Raw genomic sequence first — 16,816 nt, 5'->3', positions numbered from 1 at the left:
TTTCCATTACGATTATTAAAACAAAGCAAAAATTAATGAAGCTGAAGTGGCTTCAAAGGGAGGTCTTCCGGATAAATTACTGCCTCAATATCAAGGTAGAAGTCACTTCAACTGATACACAACCACAGGACTTTGATGGGCTTTCGCGGTGGTGAGGTTGAGGATGATGATTAAATTCTGGATTTTGGTGCAGTGTAGACTTGGCAGGAAATGAACTCGAAATACAAGGGAAAAATACGCCTTCTGTAATTTGGTTGACTTTTACCACTCCGGCTCTGATCGACCCAAATCTTAAAATATGTTACTAAAGAATAAAGTGTCGTCAAAAGTTCTCTTACCTAAAATTGATAGCAGTCAGTCTCAAAGAAATATGAATCGGTGATGTTTCTCAAAATTCTCAGGTAAATTTTTTCGAAGCTTTCTGCTGGTTATTGACATTAAAAGAGAATTAATTACTTACCAGGATATTTCTTCTTATGTTCCGCGTCCGCCTGGCGGGCTCGTGCAAAATACTCTTCCTTGTGCTCCACGTCAATGTCCCTCCACATGTAGCCAAGTCTGCAAGTAGAAGAAGCAAAACTTGTAAGAACACAGGCAGGTTGTAGGACGAACGTCCAAGGGTAAAGACAAAGGCAGTGGCGTATGAGAGCGCACAAAATGTTTCAGCTGTTCTGGACAATCAGAACATTTTCAGCAAGTGGAAATAAGATATCCAATTTTGAATTCACCTTATGCATACTCTGCCAGTTTTGGATCTTTACACTTTTACAGTGAAAGAATTGTTCCGGGCGGTCTCATAAATTCTTCTTCTCTACTGTAGGCTAGACTTCTGTCCTGTATATCATGTGTTCTGTTTATAATTAAGTAAATATAGATTCATAATCTAGCAATGAAAATCAAACCAGCCTTTAATTTAATGTGCTGAGTTTGTGAGTCAAATTTTACAAGATTCAACCCCCCCCCCTTTTTTAATTAATTAATTAATTACTAGGGCTCATAGTTTATCATCATAATTATCAGCATTTGTCTTTTTCTCTCTTTGAGTAGAACAAATTTCAGAACATGAGAAAATTCTCACACATAATTTTACAGGTTCGCACCGTCGCCATGTTTATAATCGTTAACTTAGTACAATGATCATGTCTGCTGAATTCGAATATCTTTGAAGACAATCTGTCATTCACGAATGCTCTGCACATTAAATTGTTAACAAGTAATTGTCCTGAAGTACATTTTGTATTGCAACTTACCTCACACTAATTTGCTCATTTCGTTCCCCAGGATACAGGACAGCCAGTTTCTTTCTCCATTCATTAGAGAAGATCACGTAGGCGTTCGGCGGGCGTGGTATTTTTACGCAATTTGGCGTTTTTTTGCCCTGTTTTGCCGTTCTCTTCTTTTGGAGGTTCTGTGGCTGCCCTGTAATTTGCAGCTGGTGGTGAGCCTGGTGCATGTTTTCATCTTGCTGTTCCTGAGTATTACCCATAGTGTGGTCTGTATTTCCTGAAAGAATGATGGAATCCATGTATAAGAACTAAAATAATCAGAATATGGCCAACATTATATAAAGAAACATGGCTATCTGCAGTGTACCTGACCCTTTTTTACTGAAGAGTTACAGTCATATGAAGCGTAAGTAATAAAATACGCTGTGTTGACGTATCTGAATGTGGTTGTGTGCAGATGGGGTGAGGTTTCAGTAACATCAGTATAACAGAGAATATGTGAATTGTGAATAAGAGACACACGGTTTTGTGTTTTCGTCTTAACGAAGACGTCGTTAAACAGGCTGGCTCTGAGTCTTCCTGAAAGAGGGAAGGTTGTCTACCCTGGGGGACACATCAGACAGAGCTCGTCCTTGTCACTTGGCTTCTGACAGGTGGACACAAAATTATTCTTGGTCTCAACTCTCAGAGAGCAAAGTGCAGAGCAGAGCATGAGTGGTTTCCTCAGCCACTGGGGAAGAAGGAGAAAGAAAGCTTTATCATGAAAACTGTCTTTTTGTTTCTTGATTTATTTTCTTGTTTATTTGTTCATACTACCTCCTTTCAGCACAGAATTTGAGAAACTGTTGTAGCCACCCACTCCTGCCTAACTGGTATCATAAAACACTGTCACTGGGAGTGGGGAGGCATTGTCCTTTCCCTACACCAAACTCTAACAAAGGTGGCTAAAATTTATGGTTGTTAAGTATGACTGGGAGACACTAAAGTATGGTGATTCTGGGAGAAACCAGGTTCACCAGCTGAAGGACCAAAAAACAGCACTGGCCATAACTGTGGGAATGAGAAGCACATCAACACCCATAACCTGCAGAGAATAATGTAATCTCCACCCTACAGTTCAGCCAATAGCAAACATTTATGTTTGTCACAAGAGAAATTCCATTACTATTATCCAGTCAGTGATGAAAAGTCATGGTGATTTCTCTGGCTGTGAGGTTGATGGGTCTTGAGTTTTACTGCAGCACATAAATTGGTAGTCTTGTTTTGGATTTCACCATGGACAAACAAAGAATTTCAGTGGCTCCACTTTTAGACCTGTACACTAGAGATTAAGTTAAAAATGTAACCCCCAAAATTTAAGTCTTTCATGGCCACAGTGCAAGGAAGTTTTCAGTAGTTATACAGCTGTCATTTCAAGCATAAATGGATCCAAGGATCATCACACATGAATAAATAATTCTTAAGTGTGTTAATCATTAAAGATGTGCTCACTTAAAGTACCACCTGGATCATCATTACCTGGCTGTTAATGTTGGCCTTGGACCAGCATCTCAACCATTATCTCTGAGTGACCCAATTTACAGAAATCCCTGAACCCTTATCGGGATAGGGCACCAACATCATCTGGCACTGCACTCTACTCAGTCTGCACAAGACACTGTTGCTGGAAGAGAATTTAATTCAAGTCTGCTTCCGTATTAGTCATACATCCACTAATGAGAACTTTAAATAACCTATTACCTTATGATCCAGAAATATGAATGTCAGTCCACTTTGAAGATCTGAAAACTTCCATATTTATTTACTGGTGGCAGGTTCTTGTGACCATGGTAATAAACCTTCACGTTCCACAGAACGTGGAGAATTTCTCAACTAAACAAGTGCAATATTGACATATCAAGGACTCTGCTCCATGCATTCAGTCTACTAGTTAATAAACAAAATATATTTTTAAATAAATATCACCAAAGATTTACCTGAGAGGAAAATATATTGTGTAAGAGTTGTAGAAATTCATAAAATAAGTTATATGTTGCGTCTTGCAACAACTACACTCATTTAACTACCACTATTGTTGCCATGCCATGTACATGACTCTGTAATGCAGGTCACATACCTAGACAGCAGACATACATCATACAGAAATGAATGCCACTCAACCCGTCTACTTGAATGATTTTCTTTCAGAAGTAATGGGTGGGGGACATCACTCCACACACAGTAGACACGTGAGTATCAAGTAAACAGCTTCAGAACAATAACTGAACAGCTAATGATTGTTAAAACTGGGTTATCCTACCTGCACAGTAAGCTCAGATTTCACTGTTTCTTAGAAGGCCATTTCATAAACATGTTTTTAGTTCAAGAATGGTAAAATCAATTTGGAGCAGATTATTTCCACTGCTATACATTAAACACAGTAGGTAGAAAATTTACATCTTTCTGGTGTCTTCAGCCAGTTATTTACTTCTCTGTGTTACTGTTAGTCCTCGTTGATTGGTGAGTGATTTTTCTATATAAATTGAAATTGTTCATTATAAAAATATCACTGAAGATGAGAAAAGATTTGAGTGTAAGAAAGAAGTTAAATCTTATAGCAAAATTTACGAAGTCTATTTCAAAGAGCAGCAGCTGCTAAATTGGGAGTGCCTCAGTCAACTTTGTCAACATTTTTAAAATATCATGATACATTAAATTCTAATAGAACTATTGAAAACATAAGAAATCATTAAGGAAAATGTCATGCTGTAGATAATGCAGAATTATATTAGAATAAAGCCAATGATTTTGGTGAAAAATTAGAAGTAGTATTTAAAGCAACCAATGGATGGCTGACAAGATAGATGGTATTGTTTAAACAAAATCATGGAGAAAAACAAGATTCTGATGGCTCAAAATGTGACAACTGGCTAAAAACTGATTGGAAAACTGTATTAAACAGAAGATATCTTTAATACAATGTAAAACTTTGGCTTTCTGAAAAGTTGGTTAATGCCAAATATTGAAAGCGGCCCTCACCTGAAAGAAAAAGTCTTAAGCTGAAATCTAGCTGTGAATACCTACAGAAAAGAATCTTTAATGCAGATGAAACATGACTATTCTACAGCGCTACTGCAGATCATTGCATGATGTTTACAAATGACTCAGCTTCTGCAGGGAAGAAAGTTAAGAACAGAATTACAGTCCTATTAACTTGCAATATGACATGAACAACAGAGATGAAGCCATTAGTAATAGGAAAGAGTAAATCTCCTAGAAATTTCAAAGGTGTATCTTTCTGTTGAATATGTGCATAATGCCAATGCTTGGGTGACAACTTCTGTAATTGAAGATTACCTTTGCTCCTGGGATAGACAATTAAACAATAAAAAGAAATCACTAATATGGACAAGTGTCTGGCACATCCAAAGCTTAACATGGAGAACATCGAATTAACCTTTCTATCTCCCAAAACTAAGTTGTACTTCAAACTGTCAATCAGGAAATTATAAAAACTTTTAAGACCTTATATAGATTAAACAAGAGTCAAAGAATTATTCAATGTATAGACAATACAATGGGAAATTAATGTGTTGCACATGAAGATAAATGCTTGGGTTAACGTTACTGCTACTTGTATCTACAACTGCTTTAAAAATTAAGTTCAATGTGCTGTGACAGTGTTCAAAAGACTACAACATTGATCATGTGGAGGAGCCTGATGACAGGAGTTTAATGACTGGGAGGACATGGATCATGATCTTTGAGTTAGTACAAAGCACACATAAACCAGTGACTACTTTAAATTATAAATATACTGTTACATTATGTAATAAATTGTACATTTATTTTCAATGCATACATTACTGTACAAGATATGTAATAGTCCAATGATTTTCATTTATTAGAATCAATGTTTACTAGAACAAAAATATAATTTACAAGTGCTATCACTATAACTGATGCCAACTGTATTCATAGTTCATGCATCATTACACCACTGATGATACTAGTAATGAAAACTTACATCATTTTAAGTGGATAATATAACAGTGTGAATTTACAATACTGTGTACCAAATAAATTTATAAACATTATATTAAAAATTCTATGACCAGTTCAGGCAAAGGCTACACTCCCTGATCGTGTTATTCGGATGTAGCTCAATCTCGATGGCCTTGAGGTATACAGACTACACAGCGCTACAACCCAGAAGACATGAAAGTAATTAAGAATACACTATCCTGTGTGCTGCTATTTCATATTTATACACAGAAATGTCCACTGTTCATTCAAAACATTTCCTATCAGCATTCACTAACCCTTTTAAGCTGGAGTGTGTCTAACAATTATTTAGAAATCCAGTTTGTACCTCAAAGAAAACAACACTTCACCATTACAAAGACCAGTCTGGTCAATCATGTATAAGTAAATAATTGCTGTTTACTCTGAGAATCATACAAAATCTATAAATACACTCTCTGAGAATGGGGGGGGGGGGGGAGGAGGAGGAGAGAGATCACTTCTCTTCAAAGGTAACCACAGTATAATTTACCTTGTCATCAGAAACTCTATGACTTGGTTTTGTGTCAGGATGTTTTATGTGCCTTGAAGGAAAGAGGGACTATATACAGGAGAAACGCTTAGAAGAAATGTGTAATTGTAAATAAGAGTTAGAATATTCTGATTGTTCAATGAACAGAAGGTTCAGAGTGAATTTCAATTTTATTCATGTTTATTTAATGACTGTCAATATCTTAAATTATATGGTATGATAAAGTTAAGTGAATGATGAACTGAAAAAAGCAGTCATGGAAAAATTTGAGGGACTATTTTAGAATATTCCTGGAGGGACTGAGAAAAACCACATGAAAAGCTGCCATGATTTGAACTCAGAACCTCCAAAACACAAAGCACAAGTGTGACCACTCAACATCAAAGAGTGAAAACATCTGAAATGTTTCCTATAATACATTACCTTCACACCATCCAAATGCACGTACAACACACGATTGGAAGAAGTATGTTAATGGAGAGTGTGGATTTTGTGATCATGTTGTAGAGACAAGTAGTGGGCATATGGAGGTGATATGGGTGCCTGTTCTGGTTCCCTGTATTCATATGTCTTTGAATCTTCAAGCTGAAAATAAAATTAAGAAATGTTTAACAATTCACAGTTTCACAACAGGACACAAAGAATTAGTCACATGCCAGAAATTCCTACCATCATTCTACCTATTTCACATGTCAGAACCAAGCCATTTTTTCTTAATAGTAAAACTTCATCCACATTTAAACAACTTCAAAGAACAGTAAGTAAAGCGTCCCACTACATGCCTATGCATGCACTTGGGGGCGGGGGGTGGGGGCGAAGGTATAGCTCCTACTCTTTCTTGACCTTGGCACCAGATGGGGTGAGTGGTCAGCATCACGCCCCGGCTGTGCTTTACCCCCAGGAAAGGACCCCGATACCCATTGGACAGGAGGCTGGGTGGGCCCCAGAGTTGGTCTGGATGCAGAGGCTAGAGGAAAAATCCACTGCCCCCGTAGGGGATTGAACCCCGATAGCCCAGCCCGTAGCTAGTCACTATACTGACTGAGCTATCCCCGCTCCCAAAGAGCAGTACAAAATACAAAATTGAGAACACTTAATTCCTTAAATACAAAAATTATACTTTGCCATATTACAAAGAAGCAGGACAAGTAACTAATAGGGCCAGCTCCATTAAGTAAGGCACAAAATAAGTTGAAGCTTGATCAACAGAAACAAAAAATATATATTCTGAATATGTAATAAATATAATAACAGAAATTATAGTAATATATGGTGATGAACAAATATATACAATAATATGTGGTAACAGCCAGGGAGTACAAAACAAGCTTTTACCACAAACACCCCCCCCCCGCCAAAAAAAAAAACAACAACAACTGACAGTGTCAACTCTCCCAAGAAACAAACACTGGAAAATAAGGCAAGATAATAAATTACCTGGCATTAAGGGAAGTATTCCTGCATGTACAAGAGTTAAAAAGAAGTTAATGTTGTAAGTTTAGGCTAGCATAACCTTCTAAGGCTATTTGTGGCAATCTACTACTTAAGATGAACATTTGTGCCACAAAATGAGATCAGATTCACCAGCTTCCCAAGGTACACATAGCTGGACAGTTCACTAAAACACAAATGACCACAGGCCAAGCTGCGTACAGGTGTGACTGAAGGATTGGTGTCAAAACTAAGAACATTACAAAATTAATTTTTCTATGTAAAAAATATGCCAGGCTGTAAAGCCGCAAGACTGGTAAAGAAATAAGTGCTAACAGGGGACACTAAAACCAATGAAAAAGATTTTGGCACCCTGTCAGATAAAACGTAAAAATGTGTTACTTCAGGTTCTCATTGTGGCAAGTATGGAGATGACCTGTCTTCTGGCATGCTCTACTGCATAGTCTGGTAGAAACTGATTGACATTTAAGATGTGTCTAATGCCTGCATCACCACAGTTCTGATCATCTCTCAGTTTCTACCAGACTTTAATTTGGAGCAGTTGAAGAGGGTGGGGTAAAATACAGCACCATGTGAGGCACGATGTTATTGAGTCACCAATTTTACAGTATAACCATAGACGAGAATATTCCTCCACAAGGAGAATACTAGTGTGAGGTGGGACTGGAAGGACTGAAGAGTTGTGGGTTAACTAACTAACTAGATGGCTTACCGAACCCGAAGGTTCATCACTGAATTAACCAAAGCCCTCCAGTGGACGCTGTCCTGGGCCAACAAAATCCAGTCTCCTTCAACTCCTATCTCCCATAGATCCCACCTGGCATTATCCTCCCATCTACGTCTAGGTCTCCCCAGCGGTCTCTTCCCTTCAGGTTTCGCAACCAATACCTGGTGCACACCTCTTGTCCCATCCACGTGCGCTACATGCCCTGCCCATCTCATTCTTCTCGACTTAATCACCCTGACAATATTGGGGGAGGAGTACAAATTTTTAAGAGGTTTTGGGTTATCAATTTATTATACAGAGTGATTCAAATTCCCTGTGCACCTGTAAGAAAAACAAGTGTTTGGAGTGGAAGGTACTTTAAAAATCCCGTTCCTAACACGTGTCTTAGATGGTGTACATGGTGAGTGTTTGTGTGTGCATGTGCACAGGGACTTCTGAATCACTCTGTTTTGATAAGGTTTTGCAGAAATAGAAAATGAACATGATTTTTGAGATCCAAGTATGAAATAGATATATGTCGATTTCAAACCATTTCTGTGGAAGACTAGGAATTGATATCTACGAGGCGCGTCCTCAAAGTAAGTTTCCCTGGGGCCGTTTACAGAAACAAAACACAATTTCATGGAAATATTTATTGCAACAGATACAGCAAGTGTCCAGCTATTTTTCAACATATTCGCCACCGGAATTGAGACATTTGTCATTCCGTGGGACCAACTTTTGAATACCTGCGTCGTAGAAGTCTGCCGTCTGGGATTGGAACCACTGTGTGACAACCATCTCCGCCTCTCTGTCATTCTCAAAACGCTGACGCTGACCGGACAGGAATTTCTTGAGGTGTAGGAAAAGATGGAAATCACTGGGAGCGAGGTCCGGGCTGTAGGGTGGATGATTAAACACCTCCCAGCTGAACTCCTGCAGGAGACTTGCTGTCCGTCGAGCCGTGTGCGGCCTAGCGTTATCACTGACCGCACTTCACAGTCGGCGGGAGCTGGAATAAGAACCTCCATCTTCAACAGCTGTAACGATGCTACTGTGAGAACGCGGGAAGTGCCGTTAGTGCATGCGCCATGCTACGTCATTGCTCTATCACGTACGCACAGTCGCTTCGCGCAATATAAGGTTTGCTAGCTGTGGGACGAGTGGGAAACTTACTTTGAGGACGCGCCTCGTACATAGAGATAATGGCATATTTCAGCACACCACTTAAATACAATTTCAAGGGAAGTTATTAATATGAACATCAGAAAGAAAACCAGTGGAATGTGTGGCTAAAAGTAGTCATAGAAGGAAAAATAAAAAAAAATATTTTAAAAGGTTATGGAATTGAAGTATTATAAAACCAAATTTCAGAATTTAGAAAGGACATGGACTACATATTTCAGAAATATAATAGAATGAATGACATAGTATTAAGGAATATTTGAAGCAACTGACTGAGTTACGAATACATAATGTAACATCAAGGCAACACTCATATACGGAAGGACAATGGAAGAGCCCATCATCACCACGACCGAAGAAGGCAAGACAGGTCAAGAGCAATGTGAAGTCAATGCTGATCTGTTTTTTTGACCAGGAGGGGATCGTCCATAGGGAGTTTCTTCTTGCAGGTCAGACGGTCAATGCTGAATTTTACTGTGGGGTCCTGAGGCGGTTGCGTGAAGATGTGAGACGGAAGCGGCCGGCAAAGTGGCGCAACCACAACTGGCTGCTGCATCATGACAACGCGCCAGCGCACACCGCCCTCAAAGTTCGGCAGTTTTTGGTCTCAAACACCATGGCCGTCATCCCGCACCCTCCTTATTCGCCGTGTGACTTCTTCCACTTCCCGAAGATGAAAATTCAGCTAAAGGGAAGGAGATTTGCGACGATAGAAGAGATTCAGGCAGAATCGCAGATGGTGCTTGACAGGCTGACAAAGAAAGATTTCCAGGGATGCTTCCAGGCTTCGCAGCGGCGCTGGGATCGTTGTGTTCACTCCCAGGGGAACTACTTCGAGGGTGATGGATGAATTTAATACCTGAAATAAGTGTACGGGTTTTTATACGCGCAGTCTGGAAACATTCCGATCGCACAAACAAGGCGTGTACCAGTTAAAAAATCAGTTATAGAGGGTTCTGATGAAGTTATATTACAATTATTACTACCGTATTTCTGGACTCTGGCCACTATCCTGTCTTCAGAAAATGCTGATATTTGTCACACGGATAGACGCAACCTCCTAATGAGGGGTTTACATTCTGCCACACACAAAGAAAATCATAAGAATAATATTTCTGACATTTGAGACTGCACTGTTATGAATACACATGTTCCTAATGTTACTGAACATAACAAGTCATAACTTTTGTGTCAGTGGCTGGTAATATTACTTGATTCACCTTCTCCTGTCTTTTGTACTGAAGACATATACGAGTACTCTCTGGCATTGGGCAGAGCGGGCAGCACGCATGCACCTAACGCATTCCGGTGTAGCCCCATAGGTGAGACGTCAGACCACAGACAGGAATCCACACCCGCAGTTCTTATGGAAGCTTAAATTAGTGTATACATAAATTATTATATAACAAAAAAGTAGCAGAGCATAATGCCACGTGGTCTTATAGGTGGTTATGAATATTCCTCAGAAATTTAAGTATCCACCCACAAGTCCACACAGCATCACAATGCAGAAGGCCACAACCGACATCTTCACAGTCATAACCACCTACAAGGCCACATGTCATTACGACCACAGGTGACATCTTCAGACTCCTATAAGAACCTCAGTGTCAGTTCTGGAGGTAGAAATCGAAGCCCTTCTAGCACAATTACTTATTCCACTACAAAAGTAATTTTCCAATAATATTTTGATGCTTACATTTTTAATAATTTTGTACAAAATACTATTCGTTATATTTCACAATCAAACATGTTTGTAACACACAAAACACCAAACATGGCTGAGAGACTAGCATTCGTGCCTCAAGACCTTGAAGACGATACACATGACAGTGGATCATGTTATTAACCAGTTGATGCTTCTGATAGCCCGAAAGGATTTTATTGTACACAGTCGCCGTGAAAGCTCAAGATCATGCATAATATTACATTACATTTTAGATTAAGATTAAAGACACACTTAGGTCATATTTGCAACCTTGAATTTATTCCCAAAAGTATAATTCCATCATGGCAGGCTGTATTCATCAACTGACCTTCCAAAAAGTCCACAGCTCATGTGGTTAGTTGCCGAGTTCTCAATGTGGGAGCCCGGGTTGAAACCCAAGACAGTCCATTAGGGATTTATGGTGGGCAAAATGACACTGAACACTCTTCTCAGATATTTCGTTCACTCAGACACTAGATTAATATTGTCCGATGCTTCATATTATTTGTGGGCTCTAAGATCAGGTTTCTATGGGACGCATTTCCAGACAGGCAGTTGCTTCCCTTCACGATAATAACAGTAATGCAGAACGTTGCAGTATTAGAATAAAAACGATACAGAATTAAAATCAATAATTTAAAATATGGGATGGGCTGTGGATTGTATAAAATCTATTGTTGCCGTGTGAAATGTGGTTCTGATGTTTCTCCCTTATAATGCTAAAAGTAAACTTGGGACCAGCTTTACATGGAACATTATGGGGTGGCCATTTATTATTTCTTATTGTAATATATGTTTAGTGTTTGCTTGTATACTGTTGTTCCGCTGGCCCAGTGTGTGTTGTGATCATGAGCGGTGTACCGATGTTCTAGTTCTGTGTTGACTACAGTGGTATTCTGTGATAATGGGCCAGTTCCTGGTTTCCTGACTCGTGTTCTACCTTAATCCTATAAAATTGTTGCAGTAATCATTTGACAGTGCCCATAACAGAAATATTAACCAGCCATGTGGAGGGTCACACCAGTGCACTGATAAATGTAATTCTGCAAACCCTCCCTCACTGGGAGAGCTCGCAGTTCGAAAGCAGCCAGGAAGTAGTTGACCAGTTTACCCAAAGTCTTATTAAGTGTTGTCAAAAACTACAGTGAACTAAGGGAGTGAATAAAAGACCTGGGAACTTCTGTGTTGTCACGTATATTTTGTTAGATGCTTGTTTTCCATTTTCTTTCTTGAAAGTCAGTTGTGATTGGTGTTTAGTATCTGGGGAGTGTTCGCACTGAAGCAAATGAAACTGAACCAAATCAGGTCACACCGGACTTGAAACTTCTTGGTAGTCTCACAGAACCAACTCTTGGTTGCTGAGTTCATCATTAAATTATATTCCAGGTCGACTTTTCCTACTGAAGCAGGTGAAATGGCCTCAGGTGTGAGTAGCAGTGAGTCAGAAAAGACTCTAGTTGCACGACTTAACAGCAGGTTGTGACACAACCAGGAGGAGGTGGATATTTCAGTTGAATGTGAAATGCCAAGTTCAAGAACAGTTGCTTCAAACTTGAGTTGAGTTATCGTAGTGAGAACACTCCATAAGAAGTGTGAATGTGTTTGTTGAACAAACTGTTGCATGGAACTGACTGCTGGTGTTATTTTGTTTTTCTTCTTTTTGTGAACAGAATGTGAATCGAATGGTGCAAGAATCAAGTGACGCATTTGCTTCTACACCCAAACGTGAACCTCATACTGCACCATTCAAAGACCAGGTGAGATACTTACGTCATCCGTTAACCAATATTTCTACAATTTCATGTGTGTCCTGACAGTGGAACTCCTTATCGATGTTGGTATTCTAGATTGTTAAGCCATGTAACTGCTTACACTTAAGAGAAACTACTGCCTACATCATCAGCCCTGACAATGGTGGGAGTAAACACTTCATAGGAACTTTTGTCTCCCTACAAGTTCTCACAGCATTTTCTGGCATCAACATCTTCAAAATGCTGTTAGAACCTCAAATTTCACGTACTTAAACTCTGTTCCTCTAATTTCTGTACATCATTTCACCTTTGTAGTGTTGCATAAAAGTGCACTGCAGTCTGTAATCTCACATTGAGAAATATGTAAACATCATTCCAGTCTCTTCCTTACTGTGTCACATGTCCTTCCAAGGACATCTTGGTTGTTTCAGAGGCCTCTCATTTGTTTCAGTTCCAGTTATCTTAAAAATGTCTGTGTCTTTTCATTAGTTTTATTCTGTTGAAACCATCAGTTCTTAATATTTTTCATTATTCGTTAATTTCAACCGCCTGTGTAACCACTTACAGTAATGCCGACAAACACAGTTGCAGTACTTATGGTTTCAACAGTCTCAGATCATACTTTTGTTCTCGTCTTAGTATCGGTTACTGAATTTAGTGACTCAAAACACAAGGTTTGTGCCGTCGTGCGCCATGCGCTGGAATGACAGAGAAGAATGGACTGTTTATTTCTCAGTGCTCTGAGTTTTTACCCAGCAATGATATGTTGTGTGATGTCTGCTTAATTTTTTGCTTTGCCCCATTCAGTGCTATGGCTTATTTTCAACAATATCAGTAGCTCGGACTACTGTTAGTTTCAAGGTTTTCATGAAGAATAGAATGTAAAAAATACACGGGCAATTTTTGTGTATGCTGTTTAGGAAAGGCAGCCTTAAACTTATATCTGTAAAATTTCTCACTTATGTAGTAGCAGTAATTTTGTAGAAAAGTTTTCTGTACTTCTCTTCTGCAGAATTTTCTGTGTCAGGTTTTGCCTTCTTCATTTCCCTGGTTTTTGTTAGAAAATTGAGAAGTGTGTCATGTTCATTTTGCACGTGACTTTGAATTTCTCTTATTTTGTGAATAAAATCTATACCCAGACCTGTCTGTAATGTATGAACCTAAATGTAAGAATTTGCGAACACAGAAAGAAAGGGTTTGAGCAGAAAGACCTGTTACTATCATGAATGTACCCCATGACAAAATGAGTCAGAAGTTTCATCCAATATTAGGCGGTTCCTGAATTTGTCTTGAAATGTCAACTAGCAACACTTCATGGAGGGCTTTTAACAAATTATTTTCAATGGCCAGAGATGTGCCTTTGAAAAAGGTCATTCAGCAGAGGTTCATAATGTTCTAGCAGTTTTGAAATATTCTTTACAATTACTTCTGTCAAGGGGCAACTCAGATGATTCATGACCTCTAAATCGTAGTTCTTGATCTGGCAGCAGACAAGTCATGTCACCCATTTCAATATTTCTTAATTTTTATAAACTCCTTTATTATATTCTGAACTACTAAATGTAAGTTGGATCTCCAGAAGCTCATAATTTCTTTGGAGACTTAAATAAAGAATGACCTGCCTGTACTGTACATGTTTTGCGTAAGATTCGTGTTTTTCTTTTCTTTTCATGAAGCATGTAAGTCATAAGTTTGTTAAAGGCCCCCGAAATCCAAAACATTTCAACATTTGTGGAAGATCAATTATGGCCAGCAAATCAGTTTCTCTCAGATTATTACAAGCCGTTAACCATGGGTAAAAATGATATTGCAAAACAAAAGTTCCCAGTGTACATTTTGTTTTCCTTATATTCACTCTCAGGGTTTTATATAGGTTGGTAATGTCTCCCATGTTTTAATGTTTTTAGTTTCTCCATGAATTTTCTTCTTGACAATAGTTTTTCTAAAAAACATTGAATAACATTTTTATCTAGTTTCCAGAATCTTCAAATGGTCTTCCACCGTCACTGCAGTTGTGTTTATGAAAATTGCAGTTTGTGGGTGATTTTGGTACAATTCACTTCTTCTTCAGTTCATGTTGAGGTCAACCATTTTCTTATTTAAAAGAATGGTAAAGACCTTTCTTTTTCTTATACATTTCTTATATTCACAATTTTTTAATATTTTCATTTGCATTTTTCTCGTGCGAGTGTTTTGTAGCCACGTCAGCATCAATAAGATACTCAATTTTTATAGCTTAAAGTCGCCTAAATAATATTTGAACATTCAGTGGTAAATCAAAGAAGACAACTCAGCCATTACAAGGATTAATGTTTTTGAAGTAAATAATCGCTGTTTACACTGTAGAACTCTGAATTCTTTATTTTTAAAGCAGATTGTGTTTGTGGGTGTCACTAGGTCTGTTCCGTTTATGTGTTAGAGAGTTGCGTAATGATACTTCAATTAACAAAGTTAACATGCTTTGTGTGTGTTACCTACTCAGCTATGAGTATATGTTCTTCGATACTGGGAGTGCCGTGAATAAAACACGTTAAATAAATCTCTATCAAACATTGGATGCGTCTTTTAAATGAGGTGACTATTATGCAGACTTAATTTGATTTTGCGTATTCAAATAACTTGTGTCTTTGATGTCAGCACGGAATAATTAGTCTGTAGTAACATGATGATGCTGTAAGTGAAAGTGAAATATTTATTAGTGTTGTGAATTTAGATCTTGTGTTTCAAAGTGGCAAGCCAGACAATCATTATTTTATTGCGGTCATTAAAGAGGACTAATTGTTTATATTTATAAACATGCAAGCTGACTCCAGTGAGAAGTTAGCAGAACAGAGCTAGGTTTCCGTACCTGTATGATAAAATAAAAAGTAAAAATTGCTTGCATCGTCATAACCTCAAAACCTACATAGAACGAAATATGACTGGTAATAAGACAGATGCAGAGGGGTGCGTTGTTAAACTGTGGGCCAAATTAAGCATGTCGTACATAAGCGAAAAGTGATTACAATTTTGAGCCTTCTGGGTTGTTTTGGATCTCCTATTCAGAGCCCGAAGTTTCAGTCATGTAGTGTAAGTAGCAGCGACCATTTGTTATCTTGAGAATGTTGGAATAAAAAATGTTCCCCCACATCAGAATATTGTTACTAATTGTTTCAGTACACATACTTGTGTATTTGCGATACCAAGTTAAAGTATTCTGTCTTTTTTTATTTACATTTATTCAGCATGCCCCATTACAAGATTGCAATATTACATGCATTAATATATAGCACGTTAACAGATTACACAACTCTAATATTATAATCCATTGCCACCGTTTGCACCTATGTTCCTATGCAAAACTGTGTTATAATCAATGGATTTAATGAATTTATTAAAATGACCTAAAAATTTCTGAACAATTTCTTCATGCAACACTGGCCATGTGCCACCATTCTTGACTATTGCATCTATTAAGTTCCGCCTTGGTTGTTGTAGTTTATCGCAGTCATAGATGAGGTGATCCACTGTTTGTGCTGCTTTCAGGCCTGAGCATGTTGGATCGTCAATGATTCCAAACCTGTGTAGATATGATTTGTTTTTGCCATGGCCAGTCGTCATTGCTGCCAGTTCAGGAATTATTTCAATATTTAGCTTCATTCTTTGTCACACTGACGGGAATAATTTCTTGCACGCTGCTCCTTTATTGGTGGCGCTCCACTCATTTTGCCATTTTATAATCCCTTCCTCCTTTGTTTCTTTAATAATTGTACTTTTAGGCTTCTTTGCATATACTACATTTCCACCATCTTCTGCTGCTGCCTTCGCTAATCTGTCTGCTATTTCATTACCGAAAATTCTGATGTGTGCTTTGATCCACCCAAAATGAATAGTCCAATTTTGATCTTTGAGATTGCTTAATCTATTTCTTATCTCAGATATTACAAAGCCATGTTTGAAGTTGTTTTTTAGTAGATCGAGAGAAACTGGGCTATCTGTGTATTCTTTCCTCAATGCTGATTTCCCTTAAAGTTGTTACTGCATCCAAGGCCTCTAGAATTCCGATCTGCTCAGCTTGATTGTTTGAGCAGTGATCGGGTAACTTGGTTTTTAAGCTATGAATTAGTTTTCCATTTTTGAAGATAACAGCGGCAGCACTCACCTTTCCCTGGTGTTTACTTCCATCTGTATAGATTTCCACAGTGTGTTAATTGAAGTCTTTCACTTCATCAAGAGTTATTCTTTCTGCTGGATGAGACCATTCCTTCTTGTTTA

At 38.3% G+C, this 16,816-nt stretch overlaps 1 protein-coding gene and 1 long non-coding RNA gene across 13 annotated transcripts in view; one reads left to right on the top strand and one right to left on the bottom strand.

Moving 5' to 3' along the window:
• Positions 1–15,117, top strand: part of LOC147872709 (cAMP-dependent protein kinase catalytic subunit-like) — a 35,853-nt gene extending 20,736 nt beyond the window's left edge. For 10 of the 12 annotated variants that reach the window (XM_087355101.1, XM_087355094.1, XM_087355100.1 and 7 more), the window contains one exon: positions 1,282–5,083. In XM_087355101.1, the coding sequence (XP_087211227.1) occupies positions 1,282–1,507 (226 nt within the window). In that variant the 3' untranslated portion in view covers positions 1,508–5,083. Of the gene's footprint in view, positions 1–1,281; positions 5,084–12,481 lie in introns of those variants that run through there. The other 2 variants (XM_087355104.1, XM_087355103.1) reach the window with 2 other exon arrangements.
• On the bottom strand, positions 5,031–6,550 carry LOC147872710 (uncharacterized). The gene is made up of 2 exons (XR_015536864.1): positions 6,184–6,550; positions 5,031–5,407 (listed from the first exon to the last, which is right to left on the bottom strand). It is a non-coding gene; the product is annotated as an uncharacterized LOC147872710 (long non-coding RNA).
• Positions 15,118–16,816: the final 1,699 nt, after the last annotated feature.

This window comes from Zootermopsis nevadensis, unplaced genomic scaffold (genome assembly GCF_977971745.1).
Source record: "Zootermopsis nevadensis isolate Lab colony 2312 unplaced genomic scaffold, Znev_1.0 Znev_ptg000024l, whole genome shotgun sequence".
Lineage (NCBI taxonomy): Eukaryota > Metazoa > Arthropoda > Insecta > Blattodea > Termopsidae > Zootermopsis > Zootermopsis nevadensis.
This window is presented reverse-complemented; position numbering and strand designations above follow the sequence as displayed.